At 43.1% G+C, this 23,674-nt stretch overlaps 1 protein-coding gene across 1 annotated transcript in view; it reads left to right on the top strand.

Annotated features, from left to right (window-relative positions):
- Nucleotides 1-415: 415 nt before the first annotated feature.
- LOC132456135 (netrin receptor UNC5D-like) overlaps nt 416-23,674 on the top strand; it is a 145,013-nt gene continuing 121,754 nt past the window's right edge. The window contains exon 1 of the mRNA XM_060050361.1: nt 416-815. Coding sequence (XP_059906344.1) covers nt 686-815 — 130 coding nt within the window. The 5' untranslated portion in view covers nt 416-685. The remainder of the gene's footprint in view (nt 816-23,674) is intronic.

Genomic DNA, 23,674 nt, shown 5'->3' with positions numbered 1-23,674 from the left:
CATGCAGAGTCGGAGATATGTTTTTTGGTGACGGGATAAGTTACGGGGAGGTAGGGGGAAACTGGAATTAGTGCGTTTTTACGAGAGATGTCCCGCTCTGCGTCCTCACCTTCTCTGCAGTAACGTCCAATCAGAACCAATCAATGTTCAGACCTGTGTTATCTCTGCCAGCTCTGTGCCGTCCAATATCATGTATAAATGGCTCATTCTTCTGAAAAGGAGCTTTCTTAAAGACCCATCACGTTATTGGCATTTTTTCTCTGCCTTTATCTTGGTAACCTAACTCATATTAAAGGCTTGATACGCGCGCGCACACAAACAACACACACACGTTATCCTGTCAACAAAAGAATAGAGCTCTCTCTCTCTCTCTCTCTCTCACTCTCACTCTCACTCTCACTCTCTCTCAAGCTGAAGGCTGCACGCCTCTTTTTGTGTGCGTGTCCTTTTTTTTTTTTTTCCTCACTCGCGCACGCTTAGTTCGAGAGTCATGAGAGCCAGGCTACTTTTTAATTTCGTTCTGACCGCACTGCAATCCTCCGCGATGCCAGTGCCACTACTGTACTCCTGCCTCGGCTGAGGCGGGCAGCGAGAGACAGCGCGGAGGAGGAGAGGAGGATGTGGGTGAGGAGGATGTGGGTGAGGAGGAGGCTGTGAAGCCGCCACGGTCGCCGCCCGAAACCAAATGCTTCTCCAGGGAGCCCGCGATGGGATGGGGCTCCGGACCATGATGGGTCGGATTTCCATAGGATGCTACCTGAGATGTGGCATCCTCGTGCTTTTTGCCTCGCGAGTCCAGGCTACCTCGGCGAGAGGTAGGCGAAATGTTTTCAATATGGACTTTATGGAGCCTACAGGGGGTGTTTAAGCGTATGGGGTGGCTGTTATAGCGCAGCCGTTATCATGTTGTATTCATTGTTAAATATGTTCTGGAGAGGCTGGAGGAGAGGGGCGCGCGTCGCGGCGGTGGTCCTGCACCGCGCGCCCTTCTCAGAGTGAATCAAAATCATTACCGATCACGAGTGAGAAAAAGTTTCCTGGTGTGGGCAAGGTTCGCCGAAACCATGCATACACCCTACAAGTTGTGGCATTATGTTTAGTGTGAACGTGTTGTCTTGTGTAATCCTGTATTCAATAAGTCATGAACACACGACGCACCAAACCACCCGGAGCCCGATGGCTCAACGCGCTCTGGGTCTGAAACGATGTCCACCGATGTGTCCCTGGTCCCATCTAGTTTAAAACGCTACTACTTTATGTCCTTCAATTAGCCTTTTTCGGAAATTTGGGGTGTCTACGTTTCAAAATGTGTATTTTGTGACCCTTCTTCCACTTTGCATATGCGGACCTGGTGGCGTAAACTGGATTCAGTGTGTGCATTAAACTGAACGCGTTTGGACACGTTGCCTGGTCATCTGGGGAGGATTGATTTCACTGCTCGTTTTCTACTCCCTCGAAAGTCACTTTTGGTAAACAGAAAATCTGTCGAGCTGTATCTGTTTCCTGCTGTTTTGTAGTGCGTGTTTGCGTGATACTGTCCATTCATCTCCAAATGGCCATGAAGAGTTACTGAATTATTTATTCCATCACAGTTTGCTGTTTAAGCATCGCCCATTACCCTCTGGTTATTCCATCTTGTGGAAACGAGTTCACCTGCAGGTGGCTAACTGGACCTTTAGGGAATCTGGTTCTGTTTCTTCTTATTCTAAAGCTAATCAGTGGGGACCCAGTCTAATTAGCCTTGACGCATTGATATCAGTTTCAACATTTGAAAGTCAATACGCGAATTATCCCAATTTATTTTTTCTTCAGGACTGTTATATATAACTTTAATTGTTACACTATAATGAGACTCTAATGAAATCCGTTTCAGCATTTTTACCTTTTTTAAGGTAATCGCTCCGGAAGGGATTCTGGGTTTAATTTGGATGTCAATCAGAAACACATTCCACACTCATTCTAGAAAGGTGCAGAGACTTGACGTCCTTTCCACCGGTCAGTGTGTATGATGTCCTGAGTGAGGCGTGTCTTTGTTGCACCCAAATCGGTGTACATTTGTTCATAAACCACGAGGTGATGAACGGTTTAATTATTTAGAAGGTGCCACGCACACTAGAATAACGATGAGAGGAGAGCGAGATAATGCAAACTGCAGAAAGAAGTCGACAAGACTCAAGACACTCAATCGGACGAAAGGAGAGACAGATTTATTGAAAGAGAGAGATCGGGAGTGAGAGCGAGAGCAAAAGGAGGAGAGAGAGAGAGAAAGCGAAAGGGGGAGAGAGCGATGGAGAGAGAGGTAGAGAGATTTGGTGAAGAGAAAGGGAGCGTGTGAAAAGCCATTTTACTCATTGAAAATATCACTTCCTGGGTATTGCCCTAGCTTTGATTCAACTGACATTTCACACAGATAAAAAGCCCTCGTTCACGGTTAGTTTGGGGGGCTATATCCACCATTGTTGCTCTTCTGTCAGAGATTACTCGGTGGTCGCATTATCTGGATTCTAACTATTGAATTATTGAAAAATAACCCATTTCTCTCTCCCTCCTCTATTTCTATCCCCACTTCCGCCGTTTAGAGGGGAATAAGCGGTCAGATCCCAAGACAGGTAGACCATAGCAAGACCTAGTGTCCAACTTTATAAACAGAAAACACACAAACAATATCTGTGCATATATATATGTGGTTGTTACATCGCCAATAAGGATTGGATTCGACTTAAACCAAGCACATTCTTACGAAACCAAACCTTTTAAAAGCGTAGAATAGCAGCGAAAGGTATTAAATCATTCAGATTCCCCTCCGACTCCTCTTTACGTGAAAGATGATATTGTCTTGGATGTATCTACGGGCTGTGAACCCTGGGAGTTATGAGTACGGCGATCGCCGTTGTGTGTTTGTGTGAATGCTTAACAGTGGACCTGTATGATTGTGTTGACTGTATACTGCCACTTAAAGTGTGTGGGTGCTTGACTGTGGGCTTACGCGCATGTGTATGTGTGTGCGTGCGTGGGTTTTTGCGCTGTGCCCAGCTCCGTCCTTGTACATCCTGTGTCCTTGGCGCTGTCTTCCTGTTGATAGCTCGCATTGTGCTTCAAACCGCGCTGAAAAGGGGAACCTTGGAGAGGCTAACGGTCCGCATCCACAATTCACACGCCGCTGCGCCGCTGCCTGGCTCTAGGGTTCATCCCCCATCCCCCAATAACCCCCCCTGAAGCTCAAGCACAAAGAAAGGATTCACACCATTAAACGTCCCATGGCATGCTACTTTATGGATGCTTTAATATAGATATTAGTGGGCCCCTGCCAAAATATTTGAAGACGTTTCCGAAATTCAGCCGTGGTGCAGACTTAAAGCCACTATGAGCCAGTTGTACATTGAGCTTTCTCCAAACGCGCTGTTTCGGTGTCGGTAGCTTTAATTCAAATGAGGAGGAGAGAGGCGGGTCAAGGAGGAGGTTGGGGGTGTGGCCCTGAGCAGCTTGCCGCCACGGTACCGTGAGCTCTGTTTACAGTGGATGTATCGCAATGGCGAGGCGCAAACAGCCTTTGGCCATGTTCTGTAAATATTCTAGAACACTCCGGGTGCTCCGGCGGGAGTCCTGGAGCTCTATATCTAAATATCAGATTATACATAGATATCTCATATATTACATATTATAACGGCCAAAAGCTGTATGCGCCTGCAGACGATATTATGAATCTCAAACGACTGCGTCAGGTTCTCGGACGTCTCTGGTTCCTCCACTTCCACATCAATCTGCTGCCCGCTGCCGGGCGGTGGTGCTTCGCTGTGGTGCTGCCCCGCGGTAGCGGGCAGTGGGCAGCGAGGCTCCGGCGGGAGAAAATCCCTGTCTCCTCCATGTCGCAGTTCATGTACTTCAGGGATTCAAAGCCAAAGTTCCTTTCCCCCAATTCCTTCTCAACCATGGCTAAGATAACCCCAACTACAGTCTTGTTGTGGAAATACCAGAAACGTCAAGGAACCGACGTGTTATGCGCCATAACCGCAGAACGGTTATCCAAATAACAACTAAGTGTACAACACTTGCCTTACAGTGTGTGTAATCACACACACACACACAAGGGGGAAAAATTCCAAAACGGCGCGTCTGAGCTTCGTTTTTCAAAGGCGGAGCAGAATGCCTCGTGTTCGTTTTACACCCAACACAATTTCTAGCTACTGGGGGAGCATAGGTAGGCTAGAGGAACTCATATTAATGTTAGAAAACCTCAGAAAGTGAGATTTTCATGCCATGGGATCTTTAATGAACATTTCACCGTCAATGAAATCCTTATCGTCTCATCTTTTCACCTTTAGCAGTTGGTAGAACTTCACGTTTCCAGGAGATGTATTTATATATATATAAGTCCACATGATGTAACTATATATGTATTTATATATGCATACAGGATGATACTATACCTAGTAGATGGCGGCCTTGTGTGAACATCCTGATCTTGTGAGTACATGTTCTGTTTCTCTATGCAGATCTGTCTGGCCTCAATCCTTAGGAAAAAATGTCAAAATTATAGGAACAATCAGCACTGGGGGGGGCAAACCTACAGATCAATCAAAACTGTCTTCATATGAGAAAGGCAGAATAACAGTGTTTAAATACTCAATTATATCTGCCAGAAGGCTTTTGTCAGAAGGAAATGTTTTTGCTGTACTTCCAGCCGGATTCGGAAGAGCAAAGAGCATGAGCGCCACTCTGATTTGATGAGATGAAGGCAGATTTGGTGATAGGGCAACTGATATTCATTGCGAAACACGAACTGGATTATCTTGATGGGCTCTATATATACTACAAGATTTTTATTTTAGATTGGAAGAACTAAATTACATTTCATATTTATATAAAAAAATATATATATATATATATGTTTATACCGTTCAAAACTCTCTGTAGGCGGCATGTTGCTGAAGTGGCTGTAAAGTGACGTTTTGTGGCCAGGGCCTTCTGTACCAGGCGAGATCGCGAATTGTTTGGGGGACGTCAGGAAGATAACATAGCGAGAGAGAGGGAGCCTGTGTGTGTGTGTGTGTGTGTGTGTGTGTGTGTGTGTGTGTGTGTGTGTGTGTGTGTGTGTGTGTGTGTGTGTGTGTGTGTGTGTGTGTGTGTGTGTGTGTGTGTGTGTGTGTGTGTGTGTGTGTGTGTGTGTGTGTGTCAAAGAGTTTTGGAGCAGAATACTTTAGTATATCATGTTATTAGTCTCTGTCATTGTGGCATTGTCAATAGCACCAAACAGCTTTAAATTGAATGGCAGTGAATTCCGTTGAAACGTGTGTGTGCACGACACGTGTGAGTGTCGTTTTGTGTGTGTGTGTGTGTGTGCCCGCATTAGAGCCAAGCGCAAAACAGAGAGAGAGCCTATGATGCGAGCAGTCGTAAAGGTTTTAAAACAACCCACACTTCGGTTTCCTGATGCAAGGGGTTCTGTCAAACGGCAAAGCCCACGTCGACCTTGCTTGTGCAGAGTTTACCGCAGATTGAAATGTAGCACTCTGGGAACGTTTTTTTTAGCCCCAAGTTCAGACTTCTTGAGTGTTAAAGAGACTTTTCCACCTTTACCAAATTTCTAGTCAGAAAGATGACAGAGATGTTTCCCAAACACTTTGTGAGGCCCAAGCGCAATAGCTTTCTAGACGTTTTTTTTGTTATCTCTATATCGTTTTTTGCATAAAACGCAAGCAGTCCTTGTCCGATTCTCTGGCATCATCTCCTCATTAGGAGACATTGAGCCTCAATCTGAGCTCCCAGCTGACGGAGCCTTGTTTCCTTTCATTTTGATTTAGATTTGAGCTCTCTCTCGTGGGCCTTGGCGGAATAACACCCTATTGCACGCAAACACACACATGCACTCACACACATGCGCACGCACGCACATAGGACCATTTTGATACATGGAAATATCTTGAGTTTAGATCTAAATATGTGGTAAAGTGCTTATAGCACCCAGCAAAGCACAGGGCATACGTTGAATGAAACGGAAAATACATTTCCAGAGTGCCTTTGAAGATGCCTTCTTGGATTGCTCCTCCGTAAAGGAATATACGAAGCACTGGCCCTTGCAGAAAAGGCGGGAATCTCACATCATGTACATCATGACATCATGACGTAGAAAATAGACAAGGTTGAAGATGGTTCAAACGAGTTGTATCCATAAAATATATTGGTCCATAAACATCAAAGGCAAATAAGTACTCTAGATATACCCAATTTCAGTTATCAACAGACTCACATTCTCGTTTTCACTTCATCAACTCACGATACCTTAAAGTGCTGCTCTAAGTAAAATCTACAGCAGCTATTTCTGAACTATTTGTATTTGTTAGAAGTGCCTCACCAAACATTTGTTGTGTAGCATCCGCACACGGCACAGGTTAACGCGGGAGGAGATTCTGACTTTTGGGGAGCTAATGCTAACAATGACGGCAACATTTGCTATCTTTCCAATAAGCCATTTAGGTCTAAGTTGATCAAGGGAAGTAAAGAGAAAATCCCCCTAAATCTCAACAGACAAGACATGGTTTGCTACAAGTTCACGTGTGCATCCAGAGTATTCTAATGATATGTAGGAGATCAAGGCTTATGCCATTCTGAGATTCCGCTTGGTGTTTAGTAGTTTCAAGTCTGAAGCGTACTACTGTCGAAGGCTTTATTCTCAATTGAAATTACTTATTTGAACATATATACTACCTGGACATGTTAACGGGGTGAAACAGATATGGTAAGGGTCAGGGAAAGACCCCCCTTGATTATTCACTAGGGGGCTCTAGGTAGAGAAAAACTATTTTCTAGTATATTCAGACCCCTATACCCAAATCCCCTCTCTTTCTTCCCTTCTGTCTCTTCTCTGTTCATCTTTCCTTAATTTATTTATTTAGTGTGCTCTTTCATGGTCTTTAAACCATTATTTATGCATTTTATTCCTTGTCTTTCTTCCTTTTTCTTCATTATTTATTTTCTCTCTGTTTTCCTAACCTTTCTTTCTTTCTTACTTTCTTTATTTTTCTTTAAGAAGAAGATAATAACTTTATTTATTTCATCCCATACATGGTAAATTAACTTGTTACAGCAGCCATGGAATATAAAATATGCAATAACCAAATAAAGTGTGTAAAGTATCCAACAATACATACACAAGATAATACAAAATGAAATGAAAAAATCACGCAGCAACTACCCAATAAATGCGTCCAAGAGGTGCCTCACTACAGAATAAATACTTAGTCACACATGTACTTTCTTTCTTTCTTTCCCTCTGTCCTCCCTTCTTCCGGTCTGCTCTGCTTTTTCCTTCTCCCCTGACTTTCTCCATGTGTACGATGGAGCGCTCTGTCCAAAGTCTTCCCCCTAAACCCAGCCAATTAGCAGCAGCAGTCCGTTTAATCAATCGCTGTGATTGGCTGAACAATGCTCTGCCCATTTTTCTCTGCCCATTCCGCTTCTTGTGATTCCTGTCAATGACCAGCCCCGGCTTGATTGTGATCTTTGGGTAAGATGAGGGGGTGAGAGAGCGTGATCGAGACAGAGAGCGAGAGAGGGGAGAGAGGCGGGGGAGAGAAAAAATGAAAGTGAAAGTAATGGAGTGGGCTAATCGATGCCAAGCAGTCGAGGAGCGCTGGGGATTCTTCTGTTTTTTCTGTGATCATTGCATCCGTGAGTGCTTTAATTAGCCGCCTCAGGAGGCGGCTAATTAAAGAACAGTGTGGAACGGCCTAGCTAGGTGCCTTTTAAAACTAGCTAGCTTGCTGGTACATCAAAAACGGGCTCACTAGTCTGTTCCCTCCAAAACAGGCTCACTACTTTGTTCTCTCCAAAGCAGGGTTAACTATTTTGTTCCCTCCAAAACTGGCTAGCTAGCTTCTTCCTTCCAAAACTGTCGGGTATCAGAGTTGTTTAATACTGATATTTTCTGTTGGGTTCAATGCTTGCCACTCACGGAACATAGACCATGTTTTCTTTTGACGAGGTGAGAAAAAACCTGCACTGTTCTTAAAAGCGGACCATTGTTCGTCTAGAGAGAGATTTGCGTGCCCTGACTCTTTTAGGGTAGAAATACCTTTATTTTACGATCTTTACACGGATATAATTGTCATGCAATCGTGACAAATAGGCTAATAATAATTATATTAATTATTATTACCATAATTATTTGTTTTATTTATTCTATATGGTTCTTGAGGTGGTTGCAAGACTGTGGATGTTTGGCTTAATCAAGGCGCTTTTTAATCCTACGGTTTGATAATGTTACCATCGGATAATTTGCACCTGTATCTTTAGCGTGAGAAATGTCGGGGGACGGGGGGGGACGTGGAAACCCATCCTTCATGGTACTTTGTCAGCCCATTACCTCCATTTGAGGAATGAGGCCTACATATCCGTGCATCTTTAATAACGATAAAAGATGACAAAAAGCGGTGTCTCTAGACATGCACACCTGCCATTTATTTTAGAAATCATATCTTTTGACAATTATAGTGAAAAAAAATCGAGTTACATGGATTGCTGTGGATAAGTTTATTTATTTTAAATAATTACCATTAGATTGTATCAGAAACCTTGCTTGATATGAATCATAGTTACTATCCGGCAGAATCGGCCTACATAGGTTCAATTCAGCATGCGTCCATAGTTCCTTCCACATCCTATTGGACCGATGTACACATTGAGCAGAAATGTTCACAGGCAAGATCCATAACATTTAAAAAATATATATATATTTTAATTATCATTATTATTATTATTATTATTATTATTATTTGTATACATTGGTAGTCAAGGCGGGGCCCTATTGTTGTTAAGGCGGCCGCCTTAACCATTCAGTGCTTGGGGAAACATTGGCTATAGCGGGGCTATAGTGTCTCATCCTAGCTTGACTTCACACACTGTATTGATCATTATCGTAATCATATTGTTTTTAAAGGTGCTGTAGGCTATAGGTAAGAATTGAGAGCAGAAAAGCACAGAAGTGTTGCATCTCATGCTCCTGTGATTGACAGGCAAAATGGAGTCCCCGAACCAATCATGGAAGAGATGCTATCATCTGTCAGAAATTAGCCAGGATTAGTTTGAAAGCTATATTGACCCATACAGAGGCCGGTACCATCAACTGGAAACAGATATTCTCAAAGCGCATTTCACTCAATAATTGATGAGCCATTTTTACAAGTCACACTCGTTCAATAGCTTTTTAAACCTTAGAGCTGCTTATACAGAGAACAACACACAGAGCCAGAATGTATTGGGTCTGCTTCGTAACGGCCTGGACTCCATTTTGGAAGCCCTGATTCTGAGAACATTATTTCACATCTGACATGGTGGTGTGCTTCAGGCTGTACTCAAGTATCCTCGTTCACCACAAGATACGACGTAGCTACTGTGGTTGAACAGGACGTTCCTCTCAGTGAAAACACTGCATGGCCTCCCTTCTGGAGTAGGCTGCAGGCTCCAGGCCAGCTCAGCAGCAGGTTGCAGAGGTCAGAACAATACGTGTGGTCAGCTAAACCCCGATATACATTCAGCACTTTCTCTCTTCTTCAGGATTTTTTTTACTTTGAAAGGGAACTGTGTTTGTATGTGTGTGTGTGTGTGTGTGTGTGTGTGTCTTTGTGTGTGTCTGTTTGTCTAGCAGTTAAAAAGTTAATAGCAATAACACCTGTTTATTTAAACATTGAGCTAATCTTGTTTGTGTTCAATACATTCAACACACATTTTCCAAAAAGGGCGGTGATGTGCTGGAGATTACCCAAAACAAATAAATCAATGATTTGCATGCTTACTACCCGGTACACTGTCACAACGGCGACTGCAATAGGACATGATACCGCATTATAACATCGGAAGGGAAAGCCTTGCATAATGGCCAGATTGTCCCCTCAGCGAATGTGCAGTGTCACCTGGTACCAACACACCTCTCAATATGTCTTTTCACTCACAGTTTGTGATCCAATTTTCCGGTGGCTTATTATGCAAATGACCTGAACAGTGCATCGGTAATCTGCATCTCGCCCACACATCAAAACACTACGTCTGCTTCTCCTCTAACTCGGGCTCCCGTACGGCGCAACACGGCTCATTAGAGACGTCACTAATTCAGTTGGACTGTTGGCTCTTTTTTCTCCTTATAAGGCAGGAAGGAAGCTTCTGGAGGAGTGGCTTCGTGTGCCATGAAGGGTTTTCCTTGTCTGGTCGGCCCGTCGGGCTTCAGACTGAATGTCACATCAGGTTCCTGGTATATAACCTGGGATGTTCACATGGGCCATCACATGGGTGATGGGGTGGTCAATATCACCGTTTCATGTAACGCCGGATGCAACTACTCCTTTCTATTACTTTCAGTTGGTTTCATTGAAGCCGTTTGGTCAAACACTTACAATTCAACACATTGTATCAAATTCATTTTTCAACCGTTTACCTTCGTTCAAAACATTGAGCAAATCTACACACTTGTATCTTCAATAATATCTCAACGAAATTTCGATAACTTTTATTCTTTTTTCAGAATCACAGTTTTAGTTTCTTACCGGCATAGTTTTCAGGTGCTCTCATTGATTTCTGTTGACAGAGCGTTAGGACGTTCAGGCACACACACGCGCAATACCTCCGCCATTCTCTTCAACACACACACAAGCAATGGCTCTACCGTTCTATTAAGACACACACACACACACACACAGACACAGACACAGACAGACACACACACACACACACAGACACACACACACAGACACACACACACACACACACACAGTGTTGTGCCTGAACGCGTTCATTGAACGATAGTTCATGAACTCGTTCATATTTTGGTCGAACGTGAACTGAGCGTACTGCATTACTGCCTGATGAACGTTACGGTGAACTCGTTCATTCTGGTGTCTGTGAACGGCATCCTCACTCGGTTTAACTTCGTTCAATAGGGGGATTATTTGTTTATCAACACGGCGGATGCGCGCGCACAATGGTCGCCAAAAGAAAAATTGTTTGACCGGTTGCCATGGTTATCTCTGCGTGGTTAATTTGCAGTTGCGGTGTTGTCAGCTTACTGTTACATTAAACTGTAATCAGAAAACGAGGTTATATGCTATAGACCCTATATATAGTATCTGTGGTATAAAGGCTGGGACAAATTTCCAATGATAAATATGTACACTTTATTTTAGACCATCGCGATTCCCATTGAAACGAATGGCACGGTAATTATTCTTCAAAACGAGAGCTGGTAAATTGTGAAAATTAATTAAACTGTAATCAGACAAAGCGGTTATATGCTATAGACCCTAGAGTATCTGTGGTATAAAGGCTGGGACGAATTTCGAATTATAAATATGTACAATCCATAACGTTAGCTCTCTGGCTCGATCAGCAGACGAGAACCTAGATCATTGCTTGTTGGCCGGAAATGGAAAGGGGTGCTATTTACGTTTGGTTGTAGTCTTTTCGCTTTGTTCTTCGTCCCAACAGTAGGGCTAGACGAGCAATGAGTCTTCCAACAGAAATCAATGGGATTTACAAAATGCGCTGAATGTGCAATAAAACATGATAGAAACTGTATTTCGCTACGATACTTGATTCAACCTCTATTGAATCCTAGACAAACCAGAAATGCAGAAAGGGGGCTCAAACACGCACACCCCCCCACACACACACTCAGACACAGGCTAGGGGGCTCAATGCAAAATACCGTAAAAAAATAATAGCTCACAGCAACATATTGAAAATAAGAATTATGAACTATTTCATTTTTGGAAATGTGAACTGAACTTTGGACTAGTTCACGTAGAAAAAATGAACTTTCCCAACACAAACACACAAACACCCACACACACACACACACAAAGTTTTTCAAAGTGACATGCAGCGGAGTATGATGTCATTTCGACGTGCGAGCAGACCAGTAGTTTTCGAGGCCCTCCCCTCTCCTCTCATAGCAGTGAGCGAATACGGCAGGTCAGCGCTACAGAGTGCATTTCCACCTGTGCCAGTTAACTTCAATTACAATTTCCGGGGCTTTTGAAGCTGTAAAAGGAGCCACAACACCACACACAGCGCTGTTTTCCGTTCATATTTTTTTTTATTAAAAATAATTAAAAAAATAAATAGCCTTTTCACCCCTCAACTTCAGACAATCGACTATTGAATCCATCTATCGTTGATAGTCGATAGAATCGACCATCGCCCATCCCTTGAGGAGATGTGTTCTTCTGCAAAGAACTAGAACTTTTAGTTTCTTTCCGGCAGAGTTTTTAGGTGCCCTCATTGAATTCCGTTGACTCCAGAGCCATAGGCGCCGGAACCTATGAGGCCGCGGGGCCAATGGCCACCCCACTTTTCGTGAAAAAAAAAAGAAATATATATTGTTTTTTTTGCCTGAATTGATGAACGATTTCATCAATACAAAACTACTGTATTGAACTACTAGTCAGTAATGTTTTGGCCAAATATTGTTACTATACAAACAAATAGAGCTCCGCCTCCCCGCAACCTTATATTGATTGAGTCTAAAACATTCTAAACGTTTCAGCCAATGAGAGTACTACAGCAGGTAGCAATCGCGTTGCCATGGCCCATGGGTAAACAAATGATAAGGCACCGTCGCACAAGTTAACTAACGATCGCTGTAGGCTTCAATATCATGCAAGCACTTTATGTTTTCTTATTATTATTTTCACAATTGCATGCTTTAATAAAGTATTGTTTTTACCTACCATTACGAGTCTTGTTTGGTCTAATAGGGAATTCGTACAATGGCGCTGTTGCTTGCTTATGGCTGGTTTAGACTATACGATTTCAGCCCGATTTTGCCCCGATTCGTTCGTCGCAGACAAATTTGCAAGTCGTACACGATTTTGAATAGTCGGCAATGAGACGAGGTCTTGTAATGTGACATGCTTGTGATCTGCAATTTTTCGTCTCCATTGTTGACATGGAGGGAATCCTGCAAACAGCTGGAGCACACGGGCAGTGTTTACTGATTAGTAAAGAACTAACAAGTAAAGTAAAGACTAGAGATGTGCGGTTGGTTGTCATACCCGCGGACACCGGCGTGCATAATCCACGGGTTGAGTGGATTGCGTGAAAAAAGTAATACTTGGGGGAATTGCGGGTGGGTTGCAGTTTAAATAAATAAATAAATAATAAGTAGGTTAACATATTGACTAGACCAACGGCAAACTGACTAATTATATTTTTCTATAATCTCCCGGCTTCTAAAAACTCTGCCCAGCGCTCGTCCACTGGTTTTCCATAAGCATTCCACTGTGGGATCATCCCTGCTGCATATGCCCTCACACATTGTTGAATTCATATGCTGGATCGGGCTGCAATAAGAACAGGTTGGCTATGTTCGCTGACAACAGGGGACATTACATAGTGGTTGGACATTTTAGCGAGCCGACAGGCTTTTTGTCGGGACGCAGAACACGCGACTCAAAATCGGGATGACATTACAGCTTATCCGCGGATCTTTACTAACTAGACTTCACTCTACTACGCAGAGGACCGCCATCATAATGCCTAGTATAGGAACTCTGGATCCATTGTTATTTATACTTTGTTGCTGCGTTGATGCTGCGTGAAGCACTGCATTAAACACGACTAAAGTTTCTACAGTCAAATCCAAACGCCATCTATAATAATGATTGCGATGATGAGGATTGAGATGACGATGATGACAATGAAGAAGGTTATTATGATGATTCAGTGTTTACTTTGCGGTGACGACACATTATTTGGATCACAACGGTGCTGCAGCGCGCCGCTTCCTATTGGTGCTAGGGGTGGCAATTGACGTGCGTGAAATGCGCACCACGGCGCTTCGGCGCCAGTGTGTGGCCGGCTATAGGATGATGAGGTGTCACGCGCTGTTCGACACATGCACGCGCATTTGGCCCCCCCACCACTGAAATCATTCCGGCGCCACTGGCCAGAGCGTGAGCAGGGCTCCAGACAACGACCAAATGGTCGCATTATGCAACCAAAATTTTATAGTGTGCAACTGAATTTTACATCTGGTCTCACATGTGCGACCAGTGAATTTGTCATTTTTTTTACACGTTAAACGGGGAAGGGGTACGTCAACGAAGCCGGAATCTGTAGCAGACCAATGAGTGTGAGAAGGATAGGGAATTGCCACTGTTAGTGGCTAATTTATGGAGGGGGAGGGTCCTAGGGATTAAATATAGAGTGTGCATAAACGTCTCTATGAAGGAGACAGATTTAACAACCTGCTCCATGTGTTTAAACAATTCGCAAACTAATGACTCGTTCTTCCGACCTGCAGCTTTATGTGCCAGTGCCAGAGTCCTGAACGGGTCTTATTTTGCAAACCCGCAGCCGCCCGTACCCGCAATACTTAAAACCGCGACAAAGAAATTATCGATGGATCGCAAGATCCATCGGGAGAATGATCTTACGAGCGAAGATCCATCGATATCGGGAAACGGGGCCCTGGGCCTTTGCCCGGGACTCGAAGTAGTGCCCGATATTATTCCAATTAGATACAATTCCCTCCCTTATGCTTCATAGTTACCATACCGAAATAAGCCTACTTTAACAAATAAAGTGAGTTAAAAGCAACCAAGGATTGGACTACTTTCTTCAAGAAAAAACGCAACAAAAGGGAAAGATTGAAGCACATCACCCTGTCTATAAATAAATATAGACAGGGTGATGTGTCTACTTTTAGTACAGATGCCATCTCTTACCTTATTTTAGAAGTCTTGTTTGTTTGCCAGTATTGTTTTGTAAATCTAATCAGATTAACTAGTTCATTAAGGTTATCAAAGGCAAGGCAGGGCAAGGCAACTTTATTTATATAGTACTTTTCATACACAAGGCAGACTCAAAGTGCTTCACATATAAACATTGTCATACAATAAAATAAAATAATAGATAAGTAAAAGACATATGCAAAGAAATGGGTAAAATAGAAAGTGAAAAAGGCATTTTGTATTAAAATAGAAAATAAAGGCAAAGTTAAACAAGCTTTTGTATTTGAAAAAAAAAAAAAAAGCACACAGTTTGCGCGTGCTCTGTGTGTGTGTGTGTGTGTGTGTGTGTGTGTGTGTGTGTGTGTGTGTGTGTGTGTGTGTGTGTGTGTGTGTGTGTGTGTGTGTGTGTGTGTGTGTGTGTGTGTGTGTGTGTGTGTCAACTAGAGCCCGACCGATGAAGGATTTTTAAGGCCGATACGATACAAATATTTGGTGATTTAAAAATCTGATATTCCGACATATATGCCGACATATATTTTTAAAAGAAATTCCAGAAACGCGTAACAAAACATAAACAGATTTCCCTAACATTGGTTATTTGTAGTTATTTATGAGTCCTCACTAAAATAATAAGGTAATACAGTTTATAAATAAACTTTATTTTATTGTTTTATTGTCACAACAGAAATGTACGAAACCCGTAGAGGGAAATGGGCAAAAAAAGTATCTGGTGCTCACGAGAAAGTGACTCGTGAGCACGAGAAAGTAGGCCTATCTCGTAGGCCTACGCATATCACTGGCTGTGTGTGTGCTTGTGTGTGTGCTTGTGTGTGTGTGTGTGTGTGTGTGTGTGTGTGTTACATCAGCGAGTGAGTGGACGATCGAGGAGAGCGAGCGGTAGTGTGCGGGTCAGTTTAGTGAAGTAATGAACGAGTCCGGTTGTGAGAGAGAAAGAATAAAGTATCCAGCCGGTCAAGGATCAGTGGGCGCTACATTCCGACCATATTCCGACCTATAAGGAGACCCACTGCCGGTCAAAGTGAAGGGTGTTGCCCCCGAGAAAGCATCGGCCCTGGAGGGAACGTCTCCCCTTGGAGGCGGAGCGCAAAGAGGGTATACGTGCTCCAATAGTGCGAGATAAAAATAATGCACATTCATTTGAGTGACTTTAGCTTGCGTGTGATTTATTGCGAGCACAGGTCGGGTAACAGGGCAAGTATTAACGTGTCTCTGCCGGTGTGGATTTCATTTTGATATTATCGTGGGTGACGGGCGGATCTGGTGCTAGAAATCACGGGTGAGGGTCTCAAAAGATGGACCCGTGCAGGACTTTGGCCAAGGCTATTGGAAATAAACAAAATATCCGAAAGCAGAGTTGGTTGGGCCGCATTTGCCATGTCAGCAGTGGCGGTTTTTGGCACGTGCGAACCAGGCAGCCGCCCGGGGCGCCGTATTTGAGGGGGGAGCCAAATCACATGGAGGGCGCTGTCATGCCAAATTTGTACCGGCTGCCAAATTTGTTACGGGCGCGTCATCCATACGTAATCCATTCCAAACCTGCCTGGCAACAGATGATCGCGTCGTCCGTTGCCTGGCAACGGACGATCGCGTCGAATGACGTGAAAGGTTCACGAACATTCGCGAACCTTCAAGCTCGTTCATTCGCACTTGTCCGTTATCTGTATTGTGCTATTTCGTCCTTGACCTGCTTTAAACACTCAGTTTACTTGCTAAATTTGATCAAACAATTAAATCCAATACAAATATAAAGTAAAAACAAGTGTTATCTAGCGATCCGTTTTCTGTATTATGTTTTGGCAACATGAGCGCGAATGTTTTTTGAAACCCGCTTTAAACACTCAGTTTACTTGCTAAATTTGATTAAACAATTAAATACAATACAAATATAAAGTAAAAACAAGTGTTATCTAGCGATCCGTTATCTGCATTATGTTATTTTGTCTTTGGCAACATGAGCGCGAATGTTTTTTGAAATACTTGCCTGGCAACGGACAACTGTTGACGTGCCCGGTACAAATTTGGCAGCCGGTACAAATTTAGCATGACAGCGCCACGAGCAGAAACCCCCACTGAAGTAAACCCCCCACTGAATTATATATATGATATTTATATATATATTGATATTAAATATATCTAACGAGATGATTGATGTGGAAGAGAATGATTTGCGTTTTTTTTTTAATCTAAGTTGAAATATGAACAAGGATTCATTGTCAAATTCAGATCTGAAGTATTTTATTTAAATAAATGTTCAAAAAATTACTGAAACACCATGTTTGCCTCATCTATATTTTATATTCATGCAGGCTGCCTGTGTGACCAGTAATATCTACAAACTGCTCCTGATCAAGTCATGTTAATTTTATAATAGTGGCCCACTCTGGCCCATGCTGTGTTGCAAGTCAGCTGATCAAAGACACAGTTTACAAAATAAATTACTGACTTGCCAAGTGAGAGAATAGATGTCATTCCAGGAATAAGGAATAGTTCACTCAAAATGCATAGTTGTCTGTCACTAGTCTTTGGGCCAGTATTGGTTTAGTAATTTCATAATCCTTCCTCCATGAGATCAAGCAGCAGAAATGATGTGACAATGAGCAAATACTACTGAAGGATTTTTGGGTGAACTAAATAGAGTAGTCTCACATGTCACTGTTTCTAAAACAGGGCGTTTTTCTGGGCTGCGTTAAAAAAGGGCAAACATTTAGAGTATACCCACTTCTCCAGGGACCACTACACCACTGCCCGGACCCCCGTGCCCGCGATTAATCACACACAAGCTGAAATGCTTCAAATATATGTGCTTTAGTTTTAACTCTCACTATTGGAGCACGTATACCATCTTGCCCTCCGCCTCCTACTATGAGATGGTTAGTGTTACACCTTTCCTGCTGTAAGCTCCCAGATCATAGTCGAGGAGGAGCACAGGAGACGTTCCCTCCAGGACCAATGCTCTCTCGGGGGCAACACCCTTCACTTTGACCGACAGTGGGTCTGCTTATACAGTAGGTTGGAATATGGTCGGAATGTAGCGGCCCCGATTCTTGACAGGCTGGGTACTTTATTCTTCTATTATCCCAACCGGACTCGTTCATTACTTCACTAAACTGACACGCACAGACACTACCGCTTGCTCTCCTCGCTCGTCCACTCACTCGCTGACGTCACTCTCTCTCACACACACACACACACACACACACACACACACACACACACACACACACACACACACACACACACACACACACACACACACACACACACACACACACACACACACACACACACACACACACACACGTTCTGATAAATAAAATGTATAAAAATGCAAACTTTTATAGCATTTTAAACCTGGTGCATTATCCAAGGCCCCCTTTATTTCACAAAATAGTATTTTGATAAATAAAATGTATAAAAATGCAAACTTTTAGAGCATTTTAAACCTGGTGCATTATCCAAGACCCCCTTTATTTCACAAAATAGTATTTTGACCAATACAAAGATGACAATGCATTCTTCAAGATGTGTTCTTCGTAGTGGTGATCTGACAACAATTTCAGTTGTCAGTTCCAATACCTTAGTTTTGCTGTATGCCAAAATATTAATGGGGTTCTCTAGTAGGAAATTAGAAGTCTCCTTCTACAAACCTGCTATGTGCACAGTATGGACGAATTTTATTTATTTTTTAATTTTGGTTTTATTAGCATATGGAGTGAGGCATGATGAATGCCATTGATTTCATGCTTGTCATGCGTTGAGCTATATTTCCACTGTGAGTTTTAGCAGTAGCATATCAAGGCTTGCTAATGTATGTACCAACAATAAACTTAGCTGCTAATTAGCATTTCTGAGAGATTTCTTTGTAACATTCAAATTAGATACTAATGTAATTGACACACAATTCACAGTTTCAATACAACATGAGGAAACCAGGATGAAAACCAACAGAGTGGTTCATAATTGTATCTTTTGTAGGCGATACTGTTTTTGACTCGAGAGAGTCTGAGAGTTTTGTAATGTAAAATCCTAAAGAAACGTAAATATACCGTTACCTAGGCAAATTAAAACGTTATTTTTCCACGTCTCACATGAGAACCCTGTGGCAGTAACCTCATCCAGGGCAAAAACTTTATGATTAATAACTCAACAATGTCCAAAGCACCATTACTATCAATAACATTCCTATGCTCCTATCCTTTTGAAAAGAAGGCAGTTATTGCGAACGGGAAATCACAATGTTAAAAGCCCTATCCCACAAGTGATGCTAGGTTTAACGGTCTAGAGCCCGAGAGGGAGAAACAAAGACTGAATGATGGATGTTGTCATCTGGAATCATTCTTATTCAACTTTAAACATATTCTACTGTCTGATGCCTGGTGTGCATCCACAATAAGGCACATCCCTAAACTAACCTTTATGGCAAAGGGAAGAAAAATAAACACTTTATAAACCGTTTATTCGTGGGCGGTGGTCGCGGAAAGCAGGCTGCCGACATGGAGCCCGGACACGGAAAGGTCAGCATTCTCGAGCACACATGGGTAATTGGTGCTCAAAATACAACCTTGTGTTTCCCCCGCTTCCAATGGTGCACAAACCTCAACCAAACACATAGTCGCGTCCTCACTATACATCTTAAACTAAATCACACACAATTGTTTGAAGGCCTGACATCAAGGGGCCGATTTTGAGTCTGGTTACAAATCAGTAGAAATCTCCATTCCAGTGGATTTTATTTTAAATGGAGGCCTATTTTTTCTGTATTACTATGAATAGTAACCATGTAGTTTGAACTTCCTTGTACCAGCCCTTTAGACTTTGCAGAAAGCAAATAACACAAGTCTAGTGTGTGTGTGTGTGTGTGTGTGTGTGTGTGTGTGTGTGTGTGTGTGTGTGTGTGTGTGTGTGTGTGTGTGTGTGTGTGTGTGTGTGTGTGTGTGTGTGTGTGTGTGTGTGTGTGTGTGCGCCTGCCTGCCTGCCTGCCTGCCTGTAAATATGATTAGGTTTAGAGAAGTATGAACAAAGTGTAACACATTTAAAAATGAATTGTTGTTCAGGCTTCAGAATAATGTTGTTCTGAAAAGTGCAATGATTAACTGACTAAATGTCATATCTTGTTTGTTGGCATGACAACGTGTCCAGGTATGTGCTTTAGCTGGGCCAGGGTGAGTCGTGACCTTAATTTACTTTAAATAAAAACAAGCTTATATTTGAATGCATTTGGGCCAAATAACCACAGGATACCACAATGTTGTTTTTCACACATTTAGGGAAATATGTCAAACAGGGTTATAGTCTATTTTGGCAAAAGTGATATGTATATGAACTTGAATCCAGCACCCAAAGGCAGGTATGTTCAAGGTTCTTTACAACTCTGAGTTGATGAGGGGTGAAGTCTATAAAGAGCTTCTTCAGAACCCTTTAATTGGGCCTCTCCCGAGATGCTTTTTTATATCGTGAACATATTTCTCTTTATTTCCCTCTCCATCCACACGTCTTGTTATTCACTTGTTATTTACCGGCGTGAGGCTGGGAGAGGAAGACAAGTTCAGTGAAAAATGGTGGTGGTGTTGTTGGTGGTGGTCGGACTGGGGGAGGAGGAGGAGGAAGAGGTGGGTGTGCTTGTGGTAAGGGCAAGAGAGCAGCCCTCTTCTCGTCCAACTAAGGCTTTTTCTGCTGTTCAACTGTATGTGTGGTTTTTGGTACGGTGAGAGTTTATTCCTTCGAGGTTGAGTAAGTGGGCCAAGTTGATGGTCTCTCTCTCTCTCTCTCTCTCTCTCTCTCTCTCTCTCTCTCTCTCTCTCTCTCTCTCTCTCTCTCTCTCTCTCTCTCGAACTAAGAGGCTGTGAGGTGCAAACTGCTAAGTATCCAAACTGAGTGAGAGAAGTTGACTATTAGAAGCTGATGCGGAACCGAGCTACCGTACCAGAATAGTTTATATTCATATTCATTAATATGCCCGCTTCATCAGTGGTCCCTTGACATTTAAAATGCGCTGAATGAAAAAGGGTTCAATTATGTTTCCCGTGATACAGGCCAGGATAGGGAGAACTCCTGCAAATCGCCGTCTTTTATGAACCGAACATCAGTTAGGAGAAGATAGTGCTCACAGCTTCTGATATCCCAAACAGACGCAGGGGGTGTCGTTACACCGACGGGAATTACACTTTTTGACTGCCCAACCTTCAAATTCAATATTAAATACTGAACAATATACGACTGGATAGTATAACAAGCCAGCATATTAAATACTATTATTAGGCCGTGTTCACATCTAGCGTTTTTTGTAATAGGGAAAAGTTGAGCCGACCGTTTGTTCAACAAATAAAAAAGCTGGCTGCGTTTTTTTTCCTAAAAGCGCAGAGAGCGTTTTCCTATTGCCTAGCAACGAACCCAGACCCGAAGTTACTCGCCTACTACGTATCCAGGCTAGAGCCCATTAGACATGTCGTAGATCTAGACATGTTCTGTAATTAAAACTATGAATCGCTCCACCGGCACTTTCCCGAGTGATTTGTCCGCCATTGTTTCTTGTTTTGACAGTTGAGAGTTTCCTTCGTGACAAAGTGTCAATCAAATGACCACTCACAAGTGTTCCGCTTGTGATTGGTCAGTTACCACAAAGACGCCTGACGCCGGCCGCTTTCTTCCTGAAAGTTGAACTTTTTTCAACGCTCCGTATGGCAGAAAAAAAACGCTGTGAGTGGCGTTTAAAAAACGGCCGTGACTTTTTCCAGAAACGCACTGGTCCATAGGAATATAATGTAAAACAAGCGCTGGCCGATAAAGAAAAATGCTAGATGTGAGCACGGCCTTACACGGCTCTTCTCAATGCCGTGGAAAGCTCCGTTCACTTGCATGGGTCCTTCACAACTTCCTGCGTTGAATTTTACTTGATAAATCAGCGTTGCAGTATAATTATACCTCTGTCAAGGAAAGTGGATTTTTTGCAGTCTTCGAATCACTCCGCCGGTCATTATTCAGTCAGGGCAAAGCAAGATACCTCCGCTTCGCGTCAGTGTCCGGTTCTCGCTGTTGGAGCTTATTTTCCCGATAATGACCGGCATTCTATACATTATCACTTACATATTCCTCCTCTTCTTCTACTCTAAAACACAGTGGGACGCGTCCGGCCCCTCACATAGTCTGAGCGGATTTATAAGGACGTATTATGCGGCAGTAGGCAAAACACTGACTTCGGTAACGAAGACCAATGAACTTCCTGGGAGGCATTACCCACAAGGCCCCGCTGCGCTGCGTTTGCCTGGCGCCCCTTTAGGAGACGCTCTCTGGGAGGGGCCTCGGTGAGGAGGGCAGCGGGCGAGACGGGACGCGTTGTGACAGCGAACATCAGTCTCCGTTTGATCATCATCATTACTCACCGGCGCCTTGATACCATGACAGCCCAACGTAACCTGTTAGCCGCCGCTGCCGCTGCCGCGATGGGAGCGAGTGAACAGGACTTTAGAAAAAGGAAATTAAAACTGAGTTCTCCTGAAGCAAACGTTTGGGTTCAGAGTGACAGATGAGAGTGCGGAAAAAGCTTTTTCTTCTTTTTTCTTTTTTCACCTGCGCTGCCGGGTTTTAAACACATTGACGACCCCTTGTACACCGATAACACATATGAGTATAAATATTGGTCAAAACGATTTAGTCGAAGACTTGTATCGATTTAAATAAAGAACAAATCTCAGTCTGAAGCGTTTTAATATAAAGTGATTTTACGTGATTGCCATATTCTTATTGCTCTGTATCACTCCCTTGTTATATGAATGACCTTCAACTCTAATCATTTTCTCCCCCTTCATCTCTCAATCCGATATCTCTCCTGCCATTTCCTAGTTTTCTATCTATCTTCAATGCTTATCTGCTGGTCGTTAAACCCACGCGTTCTTCTAGGATTCCTCCACCCTCCACTCCTCCATCCCTTCTCCTGCCCCCTCCCTTCTTCCTGGACCAGTGAGGTCTGCGTTTGGTGCTGCTTTGTTCTGTCGTTGGCTTGCATTGTGGGCATTACCTGACTGGTGTCTGTGTTCTGAAAGTCTACAGGAGAACATAAAGTTCTGTGTCGGGCCTCATTTATGAACAGTGTCTCTGAGAACAGAAAGCCTACGTCATTATCCCCCATAAGACCAGGAAACACATAGTAGGGGAAAAAACAGCTTGGCGGCTTTTTCTGCATAGCTCGAGGCCAGCCCTAACCCACGTACAAACGCACATTCTCCAGACAATAGTCGAGAGAAGCCCCCTTGTTTGTCCTGTGTGCCGTTTTATAATCAATACACTATTCATAACTCTTAGTCCTTTTTAGTTAGACTGATATCACCTTTTTTTGTCCTGTACAACTCTGCTTTCTGTTTTGAGCTATGTTACCCAGTGAACACTGCACCACTGCTTGGATTATGTCTTCTAACATAGCCACACATCATGTTTCCCGTTTAACATAATGCATCAACATTTACAACCAGCAACTGGTTCTGTGAACCCTTCCATTCCACGTTTCACTGGGATGGTGAATATTAGCGTATTAGCCCGGGCTAAAGTGTGTCTGTTCCCGTTAAGCCATCCATAGCGGAGTTGCTGCTCACCTGATTTACCATTCCTCTGCTAGAACGGACACTTCTTCCTGTGATGTTTCTGTCAGTTTATTTTATGTATATATATATATATATATATATATATATATATGTATATATATATATATATATATATATATATATACACTGTATATATTCAGGTTATCCTGAGCAGATGTTTTCTTCCCTTCCTCAGCACCCTGCTGCTTCCTCCATGGGGGACAGGGAGACAGCTCGGTGTCTCCCTCTTCATCGACGTCCGCTGACATCGTGACAGCACTCCCGCCACCTCCCTTCATTTGTAGATTCAGATCCTCCCCGTACTTCATTGTAAACGTAGACGCCACGGGGGAGGGGGGA

The sequence above is a fragment of the Gadus macrocephalus genome, chromosome 4 (genome assembly GCF_031168955.1).
Source record: "Gadus macrocephalus chromosome 4, ASM3116895v1".
NCBI classification, from domain to species: Eukaryota; Metazoa; Chordata; class Actinopteri; order Gadiformes; family Gadidae; genus Gadus; species Gadus macrocephalus.
Note: the sequence above shows the minus strand (reverse complement) of the source record. Positions and strands in the feature narration are given on the sequence as shown.